Source organism: Lepus europaeus, chromosome 10 (genome assembly GCF_033115175.1).
Source record: "Lepus europaeus isolate LE1 chromosome 10, mLepTim1.pri, whole genome shotgun sequence".
NCBI lineage: Eukaryota > Metazoa > Chordata > Mammalia > Lagomorpha > Leporidae > Lepus > Lepus europaeus.
In genome coordinates this window covers 67665461-67683173 of record NC_084836.1, presented here as the reverse complement: position 1 = coordinate 67683173, position 17713 = coordinate 67665461, and the positions used below count along the sequence as shown (strand labels likewise).

At 59.1% G+C, this 17713-nt stretch overlaps 1 protein-coding gene across 1 annotated transcript; it reads right to left on the bottom strand.

Moving 5' to 3' along the window:
- Positions 1 to 4976: 4976 nt before the first annotated feature.
- On the bottom strand, positions 4977 to 11203 carry KRT78 (keratin 78). The gene is made up of 9 exons (XM_062202170.1): positions 10838 to 11203; positions 9640 to 9854; positions 8849 to 8909; positions 8357 to 8452; positions 7923 to 8087; positions 7532 to 7657; positions 5585 to 5805; positions 5337 to 5371; positions 4977 to 5254 (listed from the first exon to the last, which is right to left on the bottom strand). Exons 1-9 carry the CDS (start codon positions 11201 to 11203, stop codon positions 4977 to 4979), a joined length of 1563 nt encoding a protein of 520 aa, XP_062058154.1.
- Positions 11204 to 17713: the final 6510 nt, after the last annotated feature.

Here is a 17713-nt window from a genome sequence, read left to right as displayed (position 1 = left end):
GCCAGGCTGGGGGGCACAGGTGAAGGCCAGGGGTGGTCCTTGGTCATACCCTGCCAGAGGGGCTGCCAGGACAGACACAGTGGCCCTGGGCACTTGAGGAAAGCAGGGCCCACCCTGGGGGCTGAAGGAGGCAGCAGGAGGTTTCCATCGTCACCTGAGACCCTGGACTCTGAGCCACGGTACAGCCTCCCCTGCTAGGCGCAGCCACCTTGGAGGAAGCTGACGGTGGGTGGAGAGGACCCCCATCCTGGCTGGAGTCATGAACAGGTCCAAGATGTGCGGGCTGAGGAACAGCCCCGAGAACCCCTCCTGGCACACCCCCTCTGTCCCGGCTCGGCTGCCCACAGAATGCCGAACACTCGGTCCCAAAGGGGCTGGGGGCACCTTGAGTGCCTTCGCAGACACCCCCTCTCCCTATCCACCTCGGACTGCTGGGAGCCCACAGGAGCCAGAGCAGACGTGGGGACTTTGACACTAGGTGACAGCAGGACGGACAAGGCGCTTTGAGAGACCCCCCCCACACACACACACACACACTCCTTCCCTCTTCGCAAACCAGCCAGAAAGGGGCCAGGGGACACCCAAGGGATGGAGCTGAGGCGTCCCAAGGACCCCGAGCAGAGGACCTGGCCCCGTGACCACTGTGCCCTCCCCACAGCCCCTGCAGGCCCAGAGGCAGCCTTTTCCCTGGGCTGCAGGAGGCTGACCGTGGCTCTGCACTGCTTGGGAAAGGTGGACCCAGCTTCCCCGGGAGCTCTCCTGGTCCCTTGTGGCCCAAGAGAAGGGCTTCCTCCTTGGTCAAGGTCAGGAGGCTGGGGACTGGATCCCCATCGGGCTGTCCTCAGGCAGCCCTCAACCTCTCTGGGCCCACCTTGGGGGGGCCTTGGACTGAGCCGCCAAGTGTCCCCAAACTTTGCCTTCTCGCCCCAGGCTGGGATCACTTTCTCAGTACCCCTTATCTCTCCAGGGCACCTGGGAGGGGACACAGTCGTGAGCAGGGGAGTGAGATCAGCCATGAGTCACTGAGGGCAGGGGAGGTGGGAGCGGGCGGGACCAGCTGCAAACACAGCCAGGAGGCTGACACCACGCACGCACGCTGCTCATTCACGTATTTGTCAAGGGCACTCTCCTGCCAGCCTTGGCGTGAGAAGCTGGTGGCAGGTGCATAGGGCAGCCTGGGGGTGGGCATATGGGGAAGCGGTGGAGACCCCGCCTGGGATGCCCACATATCGTATTGGAGTGTCTGAGTCCCAGTCCCAGCTGCACTTCTAATCCCAGCTTCCGGTTACTGCACACCCTGGGAGGCAGCAGTGACAGCTCAGGTAGTAGGGTCCCTGCCACCCACATGCAAGCCTTAGGCTGCGATTTGGCTCCCAGCATCAGCCTGGCCTTGTCCTGGCTCGGGCTCTTGCGGGCATTTGCAGAGTGAATCGGTGGGTGGGAGGTGTTTGTCTCTCCCCCTACCCCACTGCCACCGCCTTCCAAATTAAATGAAAATTTAATATTTTTAAAGGATAGCCAACAGTTTTTCTTTTTTAAAAGTCATTTATTTGAAAAGCAGAGCTACAGAGGGGCAGAGAGAGAGAGAGAGGTCTCCCATCTGCTGGTTCACTCCCCAGTTGGCCGCAATGGCCAGAGCTGCACCCATCCAAAGCCAGAAGCCAGGAGCTTCGTCCGGGCCTCTCTCACGGGTGCGGGGGCCCAAGGACTTGGGCCATCTTCTACTGCTTTCCCAGGCCATAGCAGAGAGCTGGATCGAAAGTGGAGCAGCCGGGTCTCGAACCGGCACCCATGTGGAATGTGGGCACTGCAGGCAGCAGCTTTACCTGCTACACCACAGCACCAGCCCCAGCTAATGCTTTTTCTAAAAGCCAGGAGCTTTTTCCAGGTCTCCCACGTGGGTGGCAGGGGCCCAAGCACTTGGTTCATCTTCTATTGCTTTCCCAGGTATGTTAGGGGAAGCTGGATCCGAAGTGATCTATTGCTCACATGGGATGCCGGTACCACAGGCAGTGGCTTAACCTGTCATGCCCCTTTTAAGAAAATTTAAAAAACATTCATGAGGGGTTGGTGCTGTGGTGCAGTGGGTAAAGCCACTGCCTTCAGTGCCAGCATCCCATATGGGCACCGATTCGAGTCCCAGCTGCTCCACTTCTAATCCAGCTCTCTGCTGTGGCCTGGGAAAGCAGAAGATGGCCCAAGTCCTTGGGCCCCTGCACCCGTATGGGAGACCAGGAGGAAGCTCCTGGCTCCTGGCTTCGGATCAGTGCAGCTCCAGCTGTTGTGGCAATTGGGGAGTGAATCAGGGGATGGAAGACCTTTCTCTCTCTCTCTCTCTCCCCCTCTGCCTCTCTGAAACTCTGCCTTTCAAATAAATAAATAAATCTTTAAAAAAAAAAAAATGAGTCAGGCATCAGCCCTGGGGGAACACCCTAGCTCTGGACATGGTAAGGGCTTTGCTTAGCTTCCAGTCTCTGGCCTTTGTTCAATCCCTTGGCCCATGCCAACCGCCCCCATCCCCACCCCCTGCACCCCGCAAACCCTCGTAAAAACCCTTTAATTAAAGTCAACCCAGCCCTGTTCCATTCTCACTGCCAAGGTGACAGAGAAAAGAGGGAACCATCGGGTATGACTACAGGCAGGCTGTTGCACAAACTGCTCCGGATACATGCTCAAGGTCAAAGCCATTGAGAAGTCCAGCATCCGAGGAGCTGACACAGCCTACAGTTAAGACGCCCACTTCTCCGATCAGAGTGTCTGGGTTTGCGTCCCAGCTCCGGCTTCTGAATCCAGCTTCCTGATAATGTTGCCCTGGGAGGCAGCAGACGTGGCTCAAGTACCTGGGTCATGGCCCTCAGTGGCACATGGCAGATCCAGATTGAGCCCCCATCAGAGTCCCGGCGCGCATGCGCGCGCGCGCGCGTGTGTGTGTGTGTGTGTGTGTGTGTGTGTGCCTCTCAGACTTGTTTAAAAGTCCATCATTCAGAACATGGCAGGGACCTTTCTGAAGCTCTTGTCCCCATTGGCTCTGAGTTTCCCAAGCTCTCCAATGAGCTGTGCATTCACAGCGGGGTGGTTGGGAACCCAGCCCCAGCCCCATTCCAACCTGCGAGGCTGCCCCTCCCCCCAGCCCCCACGGAAGCCCACAGAAGGAGTCCTAAAGCCCCTGAAAAAGACTATCCTCTAGGAAAAACAAGAACAAAACTGGAAATCCCACATTTCTGAAGCCAGTTTAATTAAACTGCTGGTTTCTTTCTGCAGTCCTAGAGGCACAGTCCCACCCGGCCCCGGGAGGCAGGTGTCGTCATGGCTCCTTGTCCACAGACTGGGGACTGAAGCCCGGGAGAGGCTGTCACCTGGTCCAAGCCACACACCTCGGGCGGCTGGACAGCTCCCTGCCCAGTCTCACCCTCCCATGTCTCCCTGCACAGGCTGCTTCCTGGGTGATTTTGAAATGCAGACAGGTGGAGGTGAGCAAAGGGTTCCCCTCCCCGCCTGCCCTTACCAGCCACCCCCTTCCCCAGAAGCAAGGAGAGGAGCAGACTGATCTCCTGCAGCCCAGGCAACAGGGATGGAGGCTGGGCCGGGTCCCCCTGAGCCTGGCAAGGGCACAGGGGAAGAGACCCCACAGCATCTGGGGAGGGCAGCCCTCCTGGGCTCTCCTGGCACCAGCTCTCACTCCCATGTTCCTGGCTTCCGAGGAAGTCTCCCTCACCACGTTCAGACAGGCCCAGGACTGGGAACTGTGAAACAGGAGGGTGAGGGCATAGTTTCAGCCCCGGGTCCCCATCAGCGTCCCCAGCCCAACCTGAGGGGCAGATCCTGGTCTGGGTGTGGGAGAAGTACCTGTCCAGAGGTCTCGGGTTCATGGAGCTGGGACCCAAGCAAGAACCAAGGAAAGGCCGGTGCTGTGGCATAGTGGGTAAAGCCACCACCTGCAGTGCCGGCATCCCATACGGCATCGGTTCAAGTCTTGACTGTTCCACTTCTGATCCAGCTCTCTACTATGGCCTGGGAAAGCAGTAGAAGATGGCCCAAGTCCTTGGACCCCTGCACCCAGGTGGGAGACCCAGAAGAAGCTCCTGGATCCTGGCTTCGAATCGACCCAGTACTGGTCATTGCGGCCACTTGGGGAGTGAATCAGGTGATGGAAGACCTCTCTCTCTCTCTGCCTCTCTGTAACTCTGCCTTTCAGATAAATAAATAAATAAATAAATAAATAAATAAATAAATAAATCTTAAATAAAAAAAATAAAAGAACCAAGGAGACAACAGAGCCCAGGAGTGCAGCAGGTGCAGCCACATGCTGCCAGGGATGGGAGAGGCCCAGAAGGGATGGTTTCCAGGAGGAGAATCATGGTGTAGACTTGGGAAGGAGGAGAAGTGGGGATGAGGCAGGCTGTCCTGGGTTAGGACTAGAACTTGAGATGCAGCTAGTTAGGGGGCAATGAACTCCTGGAGGTGCTAGGAGACAGAGGGCACCCCAAGGAGCATCCAGGGGGCACAGAAAGAGCCCCTCGATGAGCTGACTGGGGTGTGAGGTGAGAAGCACAGCCCAGGGGTCATGCCTGGGCAGCCACAGGGATTCCACAAATTGCCCAGTGGACTGGGTGAGGTGCGCAAGTGAGGGATGTCCCCTGTCCCCTGTAGGACAGTCCTGGCAAAGGGCGAAGCTCCCTGGCCATGCCAGCCCGACTGTTTCCAGCTCAGCTCAAAGGCTGCAGAGAGAGGAGAGACTGAGGCTGGAGGATGGGGCCCAGTGCACATGGCCTCGGCCTGGGCAGTAGGCAAATGAGATGCAAATGAGTATGCAGAGCAAGATCCAACGGGGGAGCAGTCAGAACAGCGGGTGGGTGGGGCTTTATTGACTTTCCCAGAATTCCCTGTGGGCTGACTTGGGCCGTGGGTGGAGGACACAGAGTTGGCTGCAGAGCCGAGGAGGGGTGGGTTCAGGATGGAGGTGGCTGCTGGGTCCCTTAGTAGATGACAGATGTCTTCAGACTTGACTCAACCGTCTTCTTCAGGATGGTGCGACTACCGGAGCCAGAGCCGGAGCTGGACACAGAGCCGGAGCCGGACACAGAGCAGGAACCCCAAACAGGGCCCTGCCCAGAGCCCAGGGTGACGCTGGCGCCTCCGGTCACGATGCTGGAGCAGCCAGACCCGGAGCTGCCTCTCCCATCTCCGAATCCACAAGCACCTGCCACACCTCCCCCTGTTCCTCCAGGCACCGTGGCGCTGCCTCCCACCGTGGCTGCCAAGAAAGATCTTGGGGTCACTGCAGGGCTCTCGGCCCCCTTGTACGGACCCCACTGCCCAAGTGCCCTGATACTCACCGACGACGACCTGGCTGGGGCACTCCCCCGACATCCTGGGGGAGAAAGGACAAAAGGACAGGTTGCCCGGGAAAGCCTCTTGGCTGCCCACCCACCCTCTCGGCAGGCGGAACCCACAGACCCCCTCCCTGCAGTCTGGCTGCCCTCGGTGGCTCACGGGGTGAGGCAGGCTCTTAGAACCCCCTCAGCACAGTGAGCTCTGAGCTGACGTGAAGTCCACCCACCCTGTCCCTGCAGGCGGCCCGCACCTGCTCTCCTCGCCCTCCAGCAGCCTGCGGTAGGCGGCGATCTCCACGTCCAGCGCCAGCTTCACGCTCATGAGCTCCTGGTAATCCCGCAGCAGCCGGGCCAGGTCCTGCTTGGTGGACCTCAGAGCCCCCTCCAGCCCGTCCAGCTTGGCCTGGGCATCCCTGATGGCCAGCTCGCCGCGCTGCTCAGCGTCAGCCATGGCCGTCTGCAGGTTGCTGTTCTGGAAGGCAGTGGAAATGAAGGAGATGGGAACTGTATGCCCAGGGCAAGCCCCCCGAGGCACCCACCTGGGTGTAGCTTGAAGGTTGGGGTGACTTCCAGACACCCCAAGGCTCTCAAGTGTGAGCCAATAAAGGTGTATGTGTTCACGCCACCGCAGCCATGGCCGTCTGCAATGTCGAACCAGGAAACAAGCCCACTGCGGTGACGGCCTCCTCGGTGGGTTTTTTTTTTTTTTCTTTCCAATTTATTTGAAAGCCAGAGAGACAGATGACAGACTGACTGAGAGCTTTTCCTCCTCAAATGCCCACAAACAGCTGGGACTGGGCCAGACAGCAGCCAGGAGCCAGGACCTCAAACTACTCCATCTAGATCTCCCTCCCACATGGGGCGGTGGGAGTCCAAGTTCTTGAGTCATTGCCAATAGCAGGAAGCAGGATCCGAAGCAGAGGAGCCGGGAGCATTCTGACCACCATGCTGAATACCCAGCTCCGAGCCTAACACTCAGCCCGTCCCTGGATCGACAACTCTTGTCTTGAGGGCCTCCCATGGTCTCTCTTAAGACAATTTCATTTCAAATGCTTTGTCCCCAGGGGGCAGACATCTGGCCTAACACATCCACATCAGAGTGCCTGGGTTTGGGTCCTTGTTCTGCCTACTACATCCAGTTTCCTGCAAACACAGGGGATGCCTCAAGTGCTTGGGCCCCTGCCACCCATGTAGGAGACTTGGATGGAGAGTTCTGGGTTCCTGGCTTCTGCCTGGCCCAGCCCTGGCTGTGGTAGGCATTTAGGAAGTGAAGCGGTAGGTGGCAACTCTCTTGTCTGTCTCTCTCCCTCTCTGCCTCTCTGCCTCTCAAATAATTGTTTAAAAGCAAGTTTCTGGACTTCTCTGTCACAGATTCTGATGCCCCAGATCTAATGAGTTTGCTTCTTAACAGGCACCCTTAGCCAGTCCTCAGCAAGGGTCCAAAGTGATGGAGTGGCAGCCAAGTGAGTGGCAGAGCCCGGCCACGCTCCTCTCACACCCTGCACCTCATCCCTGAGAACAGCCACTAAGGATGCTTTGGGAGGAAGCCCAGGAGCCCTGCAGTGGGTGGATGGACGGGCTGTGACTTAGGATCACAGCTTCAGCGCTGGAAGAATTCGCCTGCCTCTGTGCTCTGGGCACCGTGCATGCCTCCTAAAATTGACTCCTTGGATTTGGGGAATGCTAACTCAAAGACTAAGAGCTCGTTACCTTCAGGTATGGGCACAAGGGCTCCAGGAGGAGCAGGAAACCGCCTCCCTCACCTGGCCACGGCCCCTGCCCTTCAGATCCTTGCACCCCTGGGAGGCACCTACCTAAGGAGGGACCGCCTCCACCCCCCGCCCACATCACCGGCTCTCCCCTTCCCCAGCAGGGGCCCAGGTCGCTCAATGTTGGCCTTCAAGTGTGTGCTGGGCTCAGAAAGAAGAGTCGAGAGAGGAGACGAGGAAAATGGTGAATTAGCCCTGTCCCCAAGGAGCAAGATGCACACTGGACCCAGACTGCAAGGTGCCTGATCCCCGCCCTCCCCGGGGTGTTGCCACACAGCTGCGCTGCCCAGAAAAGCCAGCACGCAGGTGAGAATGGACACGCAGGCGACTGGGGCTCCAGCCCTCGCACCGCTTGACCAGCCAAAGCTCCAGGCGGAGGCCAGAGCAGGGGAGGGAGTGGGAGGGCTTGGGAGAACTGCGGCCCCGCACCTGCTTTTTGAGGATCTCAATCTGACTCTGCAGCTGCTGGACGGCACGCTGCAGCTGGGAGAGCTGGGCCTTGGCTGCCTTCATGCTGTCCCCGCGGAGCTGCGCGGATGCCTGGAGCTCCTGGTACTAAGAGAGGGTGCAGGGGACCCCGTGAGTGGAAGAGACCTCCACCTTTGACCCTGATGCCACCTCCTACCCTCGCGCTGGATGTGGTTGAACCCCTGGGGGCCCGGGGCCCACAGGAAGCACGTGCCCACATCCAGGCTTTCCCCTGCGTTGCCTCCCTCCTGGAGAGCGACCCTGCCAGCCCACCCAGACCTCCCAGGACACCATCGGAACTGCCCCAGGGGGGTACCAGGTGGGGGGGGGGGTTGGCTCCTAGCCCCAGCACCTTGGTCTGGTACAGGGCCTGGGCTTCGGCCTTGCTGCTCCGGGCGATGTCCTCGTAGCGGGCGCGCACCTCGGCAATGATGTCACTGAAGTCCAGGCTCCGGCTGTTGTCCATGGACAGCACCACGGACGCATCGCTGCCCTGGCCCTGGAACTGGCCCAGCTCCTGCAGGAGCACGGACTCAGCGGCCAGCCCCCTGGCTCCCTTGTCCATTGGAACCCCGGCGCCTGGGTTTTGCCAGCACCCATCGGCCAACCACGTTCCTCCACGCAGGCACTCCCCCTTGAGCGTGGCCTGCGCTGGGCAGGGCTCAGCCTCTCCCTCCAAGGGCCACAGACAGAGGTGCCCACCGCCCGCCAAATGACAGATCCCCTCTCCAGGTCCCCGGCTCCCCCGTGCGGCCCTCCGCTCTGCCCGTCCCTGGCCGGCCTCACTTCCTCATAGAGACGTCTCAAGAAAGACAGGTGCCCGCGCAGAGTCTCCAGCTTCCCTTCCAACTCCATCTTGCTCAGGAAAACCCCGTCCACGTCCTGGAGACAGGGACACAGAAACCAGCCATCCCCCACCTCCTCTGTGTGGACCCCCTCCAGCACCCACCCACCCACTCCGTCCTCCTCCAGCCCCGCCCTGCCCTGTGCTCACCTCTGCCTGACACTGACCCACACCGCCTTCAGGAACCCTTCCCAGATTGTTCTCAACCAGTTCTGCTTCTTCCACTCCCTCCCCACCCTCTCCTGCAGGGTCACCCAGAGCTCGTTCAGCAGTGGCTCCAAGTCCCTCTGTCCAGGTAGCTGTCCTGTCTTCCCAGGGTCCCGGCGCCGCAGTGACAACTGGACCCAGATCTGGCCCCCTCCGCCCTCCCAGCCTAGGGTCAGGCTCCGGGCTGCCGGGATGGGGTCAGGGTCTGAGTGCAGCCCCCACCTCACCTTCTTGAGGACCACAAAGTCATTCTCAGCGGTGGCAAGCTCGCGGGCCTCCTCCTCGTACCTGCCGAGGGGGAGGGAGCCCAGAAGGGGCGCTCTGGGTGCCTGGACAGGGCCTGGCCCCACCTCCAAGCTCACCAGAAGGAGATCCTAACCCTGGATGCACACAGCCATGCCTCCTCCTAGACTTGTCACCGTTCTCTCAGGTACCGGGGGCCACCTCCCTGCCCCGCTGTCATAGATTTTGGGACTTGGCCAAGGTCCCGACCCAGGGTCTCCTGTCCCCACCACTCACCCCACTGCCACTGCCTCCAGAGGCTAAGGGGGGGTGGACGGCAGATTGGACACTGAAGCTGGGGTTGGGGAGGCGTCAGCCCAACCCAAATGCCAGGTTGACCAAGGCAGGAAGCTCACAGCCTCAGCTCCGTGAATCACCCCACAGGCCTGGGGATGGTCCCTCGAAGCCGCCTGCCTTCCACCCTGTGACCACAGATCACCTGAGTCACGGCAGTTGGAAGCCTGCAGAACAGGTATTTCTCGAGAAAAACCCCACTGAGGTGTTATTTAAATGAGGCCTTCCCAGCCCTTGGCCGGAACATGGGCCCTCACAGCCGGAGCCCCGGACCGGTCATCCTGACTCCCCCAGTGCGCTCTGCCTGTCACAGGGGCTGGGCAGCCTGGGATGCAGAGAGAGCTAGGGGGAGGCCAGGGGGGTCTCGGGCACTCGGCTGACAGCCCGGGTCTGCGCCCTCCCAGACTCCCCCGGGGGTGGGGAAGACCTGGAGTTCACGTACTTGGCCTTGTATTCCTCCTCCTGGTCCTGGCAGGTCTTCAGCTCAGCATCCAGAGCCCCCCGCGCTCTCTGCACCTGCTCCAGCTGCCCTCTGAGCTGGGCCAGGTAGGCCTCGAAGGTGGGCCGCAGGTCCCTGGGGCCATCGCTCACCCCGAGCTGCTGCAGCAGCGCCCACTTGGTCTCCAGCACCTGGTTCTGCTGCTCCAGGAAGCGCACCTGCCACCCAAGCAGGGGTCCCTTAGACTCCGTGGGACTCCTTGGCCACAGTCTTTGGAAGGTGAAGCCTCAAGGACCACACTGCCCAGGGAGGCAGGGAACAAGCTGGGGTGACAGGGTCCCTGAGGCTCCTTGTGTCTTCTCTGAGACCCTGGGTGCATGGAATCAGACCCTGGGTGCATGGTCATCCCACCTCTGGCTGCCTCTGCCCCTGAGCCACTACTGTAGAACAACAAGGCCTCAGTATAACCAGAGACTCTTCCAGGCCGGCGCTGCGGCTCAATAGGCTAATCCTCAGCCTGTGGCGCCGGCAGCCAGCTCTCTGCTGTGGCCCGGGAAGGCAGTGGAGGATGGCCCAAGTGCTTGGGCCCTGCACCCCATGGGAGACCAGGAGAAGCACCTGGCTCCTGCCTTTGGATCAGCGCAGTGCGCAGTGCGCCAGCCACAGCGCACCAGCCACAGCGGCCACTGGAGGGTGAACCAACAGAAAAAGGAAGACCTTTCTCTCTGTCTCTCTCTCTCACTGTCCACTCTGCCTGTCAAAAAAAAAAAGAGAGAGAGAGAGACTCTTCCATGTAGACAGCAGGAGGGACTGCCTCACTGCGCAAGGATTACAAAAATAGTAGTTGGGGCCGGCAAGCAGCTTGCAACCCAGCATCCCATATGAAAGCCAACTGGAGTCCCGGCTGCTCTGCTTCCAATACAGCTCCCTGCTAACGCGCCTGGGAAGACAGCGCATGATGGCCCAAATGCTGGGGTCCCTGCAGCCACGTGGGAGACCTGGGTAAATTTCCAGGCTCCTGGCTTCAGCCTAGCCCAACCCCAGACACTGGCTATTTAGGGAGTGAACCAGCAGATGGAAGATCTCTTTCTCTCTCTCTCTCTCTCTCTCTCTCCCTCTCATCTTAAAGAAAAGAAAAAGAACTGGGAACAAGAGGCGAGACCCATGAGGGAGGCAGGCGCAGGGCCAGCCCCACCCTCACCTTGTCAATGAAGGAAGCAAACTGATTGTTGAGGGTCCTGATCTCTTGGGTCTCCTGCGTCCGCACCGCTTGGAACTGGGGGTCCACGCTGATCTTCAAGGGGGCCAGCAGATTCTGGTTGACAGTCACCTCGCGGATGCCCCCGGCAGGGCACAGGGAAAGCCCAGCTCCATCACGCCCCTGGCCAAATTGCAGCCCCAGCCTCGCTCCGGACCCCCAGGCCCTGCCACGACAGCCTCCCCGGAACCCCCCGAAGGAGCCGAAGCTCCTGCTGCTGAAGCCGCCCCTGCCACGGGTCCCCACGGGGGCACAAGAGGCCGAGCGAGCGCTGAAGCCCCTCTGGGCCCGGCACGGGGAGAGAGACATGGCCAGGCAGCTGCAGACAGACCAATGGCGAAGGTGTGTGAGTTCCTGCCCACGGCCCCGGCACGGGACTTTTATCCCCTCCCAGCCCTGGGCTGGGCCCCTGTGAACGCATGCCCTGGGCCTGACTGTGTCTGCCACTCGGCTCCAGGTGACTGCTTCTGCCACACCTGCAGCATAGGTGTCCCAGCACGTGCAGAGCCCAGGAGGATGGGGACCCAGACCCGGCGCCCGGAGACAAGGAAGCAGCAGGTGCCGGGGAGGGGACAGTCCTGAGCAGGTCCTGAAGCCAGTCAAGGAGGGCTTCCTGGAGACGGAGACAGGGAAGGAGGAGAGAAGGATGGAGGGGCTCAGAGGAAGCGTCAGCGCACCCCGGAGAGGGGACTCAGGGGACGAGGAGCTTCCCCAGGGAGCTGGGGAGGTGTCGTTACCATCATCGGCTGAGAGACACTCCAGGATTTGGAAATGAAACAGAAAAATAGGGCGACCAAGTCCCTCCTCTTGCCCAACACGGCAATCACCCACGAGGCACCACCTGCTGGGAGCAGGCACCCCCACCTTCATCCAGGCCTGTGAGCTGCATCGCCCAGCCCCTAGCCCAGCTCCTCCACCCTGGGGTCAAGCCCTGCGGGCCTCGGGTTGCGAGCCAGAGGCTCTGGCCTTCGAAGCCACATGTCCCTCGGGGCACTGGCAGCAGAACTCAGGGACCCAGGCTTCCTTGCAGGCCACATTCTGTGTGATCCTACAGGGGGAGGGGATCCCTGGTGGGGGGGTACAGCCTCCCTCCCAAAGTAGGAGTCCCGGCAGGAAACTCCCAGCACTGGCGGCCCACACAGCTCTGTCTTATAGGGAATTTCAAAAAATTCCCTTTTGGCATGGTGGGGGTGTGGGGGGAGCTTTTCTTCCCCCCCCCCAAGCCCCCCGGACCTTTCCTAGACCTGGTCCAGTTGGAAGCTGGGGCGCTGGGGCCTTGGACAGCGCCAGGCAACGCCACGACTCACAGACAGGAAGCCTGATGCACTCAAGAGAGAGGCTATGAGGAAGTCCAGTCTTAGCAACAGATCCTCCACCCGGGGCCAGGCCTCAGTGAGCTGGGGCGTCCCCCACCCTCCAGGGGATTAAAGCCCCTTCCTCCTCCTCCTCTGGGCCCCACGCGCTAGCACCCTTGAATGAAACCAAGTAACAGCCTCGCCTTCTATGGGGAGTCCAGGGACCCAGGAGCCCGGTGTGGGGAAGAGGAGGGTCAGGTGCACAGAGCAGAGGGGACGCTTCGTGGAGCAGCCGGAGTGGGGAGGAGGGGAAGGGAGACAGCTCAGACCCCCTGACCCCACCCAAGGGACCCTTTGCAGCGGTCCCCTTGGACCCCTTGGACATGCGGCCATTGCCCAAATTTGGAATCAGCCGGCTCCGCCTCCAGGAACTTCCCCATAGCTGTGATGTTACAGCCAGGAGGAAGCTCCGAGGTCAGCCGCTCCGGTGCCTGTGTGTGATGCTGGAGGACCAGGGCCTCGGGAGGCATATGGCAGGCACAGCAATTGTGCACCCTTGGGTAACCTAAGAGGTTGCTGCAGGAGGCCTGAAAGTCTGCTTTTAGCCACCCCTTCCTGGATGTGAGGGACCCACCCCAGGCCACCCACCGAGCTGCTTGGGCTGAGCCCCTCCCATCCAGCTCAGGCCCCTGCACGAGGGAGCCTCCCCTACCCCCAGGCCCACCCTCCACATTTCCTCTGATACCGGCCCTTGACCGTGACCCTGCTACGTCTATCCCACCTCCCTGTCCAGCTCTGCAACTGGCCTAGCCTAGGCCTCAGTAAGTATCTGCTTTAAGAAATGAATTTTTCAGGCTGGCACAGTGGCAAAGAAGGTTAAGTTGCCATCTGCAGTGCCAGCATCCCATGTGGGCGCCGATTTGGGTTCCGGCTGCTCCTCTTTCAATCCCACTCCCTGCTAATGCACCTGGGAAAGCAGTAGAAGATGGCCCAAGTGCTTGGGCCCCTGCACCCACATGGGAGACCAGAAGAAGCTCCTGGCTTTGGATTGGCCCAGTCTGGCCATTGTGGCCATTGGGGAAATGAACTAGTGGATGGAAGACCTCTCTCTCTCTCTCTATCTTTCAGATAAATAAATAAATCTTTAAAAAATAAGAATTCTAAAAATAGAGAGAGATGAATTTTTATCCATAACAACTACACCCAGCGACCTTCTTGAACTCCCAGGCTTACAAACGCTGCTGCAACAGATCCTTCCCCTGTCAAGAAGGAATTTAAAAGATGATGCAAGGGCAAGCATCCTGGTGCAGTGGTTACATCCCAGCTTGGGACGCCGGCATCCCATATCAGAGCTCCAGTTCTAGTTCTGGCTGCTCCACTTCTGATCCAGCTCTCTGCTGTGGCCTGGGAAAGCAGTAGAAGATGGCCCAAGTCCTTGGGCCCCTGCACCCACGTGAGAGATCCTGAAGAAGCTCCTGGCTCCTCCTTATGCCCACTTGGAGACTGAACCAGAGAATGGAAAAAATTATATTTTAAAAAAATTATCTATCTCAAAGAAAGATATACAGGACCGGCACCGCGGCTCAATAGGCTAATTCTCCGCCTGCGGCACCAGCACACCGGGTTCTAGTCCCGGTCGGGGCGCCGGATTCTGTTCCAGTTGCCCCTCTTCCAGTCCAGCTCTCTGCTGTGGCCAGGGAGTGCAGATGGAGGATGGCCCAAGTGCTTGGGCCCTGCACCCACATGGGAGACCAGGAGAAGCACCTGGCTCCTGGCTTCAGATCAGCATGGTGCGCCGGCCACAGCGCACCGGCCACAGAGGCCATTGGGGGGTGAACCAATGGAAAAGGAAGACCTTTCTCTCTCTCTCTCTCTCTCTCACTGTCCACTCTGCCTGTCAAAAAAAATTTTTAAAAAGAAAGATATATATATAGAGAGAGAGAGGAGAGACAGAGAGAGATCCACCATCTGCCAGTTCACCCCCCCCCCCCAAATGGCGACAAAATGGTCAGGGCTGGATCAGGCAGAAGCCAGGAGCTTCTTCCAGGCTTCCTACGCAGGTGCAGGGGCCCTGACACTTGGGCCATCTTCCACTGCTTTCCCAGGTGCATTAGCAGGGAGCTGGATCAGAAGTGGATCAGCCGGGACTCAAACCGGTGCTCACATGGGACGCCGGCACTGCAGGCAGAGGCTTAACCTTCTACACCACAGCGCTGGCCCAAATAAATCTTTTTTTTAAAAAGGCGCTGGTTAATATGCTTGTGTCTCACACTGGCGGGCCTGGGTTCAATTCCCATCTCTGGCTCTACTAATGGGTGGCACTGGTGGCAACAGTGATGGCTCTGATATTTGGGTCCCTGCCGTCCCCACGAGAAACCTGGATTCAATTCCCTGCTCTGCTTCCGGCCCCAGCCCAGCCTTGATCATCATGGGCATTTGGAGAGTGAGCCAAGGGATAAGATAGCTCAGCTCGCTCGCTCTCTCTCTCTCTCTCTTTCTCTCTCTGTCTCGCCCCTCAAATTTAAAATAAATAAGCAAATAACTTCATGAGGGAACAAATGTAGCAGTGCCAGACTTCTGGGTTGTGTCTTTCCTGGGTCTGCCCTGCTCCGGGGTCCTCGCCCTCCACCACGCCCCTTGCTCCACAGCCCCTCCCAGCCATGGGCCCGCCCCAGGGGCAGCCAGGGGCCCATCGAAGGCCCTGTAGTTCTCTCTCCAGCAGGCCCCTCTCCGGCTGCACCACTCCGAGTCTACACCGGGCTCGGCCCCAGCATTTTTCCCTGAATGCCATTTGCTCACATCCCTTCATTTACTCGACAAAACACTACGTGCGCAATGTGAACTTAGCTAAAGCCGAGGCCCAGAAACCTTGGAGTGTGGTGAGGAGACAGACATCAGGGAGGTAATTAGGTCTTTAATGGCAATTATGACAAGGAGAGAAAAGTACAGGGTATGAAACAGGCTTAACCTAGTTTATCCCCGGTTTATTCTGGAACACGCCAGGAACACTCCTGCCCCAGGGCCTTTGCACTCGCTGCCTCTTCTTCCAGGAACGCCCCGCCCCTGACAATGACAGGGCCTGCCCCTGTCCTCCCGGCCTTTATTCCACAGCCCCTCGCCCGGCCTCCCTGAGCCCGGCGGCACCGAGCGCACCCCTGCTCCCCTGCTTGCCCGCTGTCCACTCAGCACCTGCCCGCTCCTAACAGGGCGGGCCATCTCCTGCATCAAACTCTCGGGGGGCAGGGACTCTTCTCTTTGGGTCTGCACCTGGAGTGGGGCCTCCAGGAGGCGCCCAGAGCTGCGTGAACGGGGCGCCCTCAGCTTGCCACGGTGCCTCCCTGCAGCCTTGCAGCCTCTGGAGAACCCTGTGACCCTAGTGCCTTCTGAGAGCCCCAGCCAGCCCCTCCCATCCACCTGCCTGGGGGCATGGCTCCCTTACTGCGTCTGTGTCTGTGTGTGTGTCTGTGTCTGTGTGTGTCTGTGTCTATGTGTGCTTGTGTGTGTCTATGTGTGTGCCCATGTGTGTCCATGCATGTGTTTGTGTGTGTGTCTGTGTGTCTATGTGTATCTGTGTCTGGGTATCCAGGTGCGTTGCCATTTGTGTATCTGTGTGTGTCTATGCATGTCTGTATGTCTATGTGTGTATCCGTGTGTGTCTGTGTATGTGTGTATGTGTATCTATGTGTGTGTCCATGAATATCTGTGTGTATGTGTGTATCCATGTGTGTGTCCATGTATGTGTGTTCGTGTGTGTGTATGTGTGTGTCCATGTGTGTCTGTGTGTCTATGTGTATATCCATGTGTGTGTCCATGTGTGTATGTCTATGTGTGTATTGTGTGTGTCCGTGTGTGTCTGTGTGTCTATGTGTGTGTCCATGTGTGTCTGTGTGCCCATGTGTGTATCCATGTGTGTGTCCGTGTATGTGTGTCTGTATGTGTATCCATGTGTGTGTCCTTGTGTGTATGTCTATGTGTATATTGTGTGTCTGTGTGTCCATGTGTGTATCCATGTGTGTGTCCATGTGTGTCTGTGTGTCTATGCGTGTATTCATGTGTGTGTCCATGTGTGTGTCCATGTGTGTCTGTGTGTCTATGTGCGTGTCCATGTGCGTGTTCATGTGTGTATGTCTATGTGTGTATTGTGTGTGTCTGTGTGCCCATGTGTGTATCCATGTGTGTGTCCATGTATGTGTGTCTGTATGTGTATCCGTGTGTGTGTCCTTGTGTGTGTGTACTGAGCACCTACCCTGGCCGAACACTGAGCTGGGTGATACAGGAAACACCAGATGGAAAAGCCCCCCACCCTAAAAGGGTGTCCCCGGCCCATGGAGGAGCCGCGGGTGAACACAGCGCCCTCCATGGGGCCGGGCTGAGGGCAAGGACAGGGCCCGTGGCTCTGCTCGGGAGTCCAGGCAGGTGCAGTGTTACCCAGCCGCCATTCCCCATCCCGCCTGCGACAACAGCACCAGGGAAGGCGGCAAACGTGTGCTTGAGCCCCAGGGAGCACGTGTGGGCGCTGCAGTCACCATGGAGCCAGCGCCGGCGGAACCAGAGACCGAGCAGAAAGCGGGGCCTTAAGACCCTCACCCACGCTAAGCACGCTACCCCTGAGCCTCCGCGCCAACCCCACACACCCCAAGCGTTTCAACGTCCGTGCTGAAGGGCCCCTTAGCCAGCAGCGTCCAGAGAGGTGGTGCACCCTACCCATGGCCACGCGGCAGATCCAAAACAGAACCGCCCCCACCCCCCAGCGGTCACCCATCCGCTCGACACGTGCTGGACACCTGCCACGCGCCGCGTGCCACGCTGGCCCAGGCTAAGCAAAGGTGAACCCAAGCGCCTGCCTTGGAGGAGCCTGCAGACTGGCGAGGGACAGCCAGGGGGCCAGGGGCCGGAGCCAAGCGGCACGCGTGCGCGGTCCCAGCCATCGGAGGTGGGGAAGAGGTTGGTTGGCCAGCCCCCTCCCCCGCCACGGATAGCGAGGACATCCCTGACCCGGGCACACGGAATCAGCTGAGAAACGCGTGCCAACGCCTAATCCCAAACATTCCAATTCTCCCAAACATCAGTCACTTGCATTCAACCTTTACTGCCGTGTCATGTCGACATTCCGTGGGCACAATTATAGACGTCAAATTCTTCTTTCCTTTTTTCCTTTTGTTAGTGGTAAACAAGCAGCCAAGGTTAATGAAGAGAGGTGCACCTGCTAGCCCCAATGGCTGCCTCAGGAGAGAACCAAGCCCCCGGCCCATTCAGGACTGGAGTTTTTATGGCTATGAGTGTGGGTCTCTTCTGGAGATTTGTCTTTAAAGGGAAGTCGCTTTTTTTTCTGATCCTGACCCTAAGCAACAACATCCTTGAAATTACAGCTTCTGTGTGCTGCCTCCCATGTTTCTAGCTCTCGGACACATAAAACACAACTACCAAAGCACGAGCCAGGGGCCAGCGCTGTGGCACAGTGGGCTAAGCCTCCATCTGCCACCGGCATCCCATACAGGCTCCAGTTTATGTCCCAGCTGCTCCT

Bases quoted from the DNA above. Each gene is read 5' to 3' on its own strand.
- KRT78 (XM_062202170.1), bottom strand. From the start codon at position 11,203: ATGTCTCTCTCCCCGTGCCGGGCCCAGAGGGGCTTCAGCGCTCGCTCG. The intron at 8,910-9,639 runs GTACGTGAACTC...CCCCCTCGGCAG, and splicing joins GAGGAGGAATACAAGGCCAA to GTACGAGGAGGAGGCCCGCG. The intron at 7,658-7,922 runs GTGCTGGGGCTA...ACCCTCTCTTAG, and splicing joins AGGCCCTGTACCAGACCAAG to TACCAGGAGCTCCAGGCATC.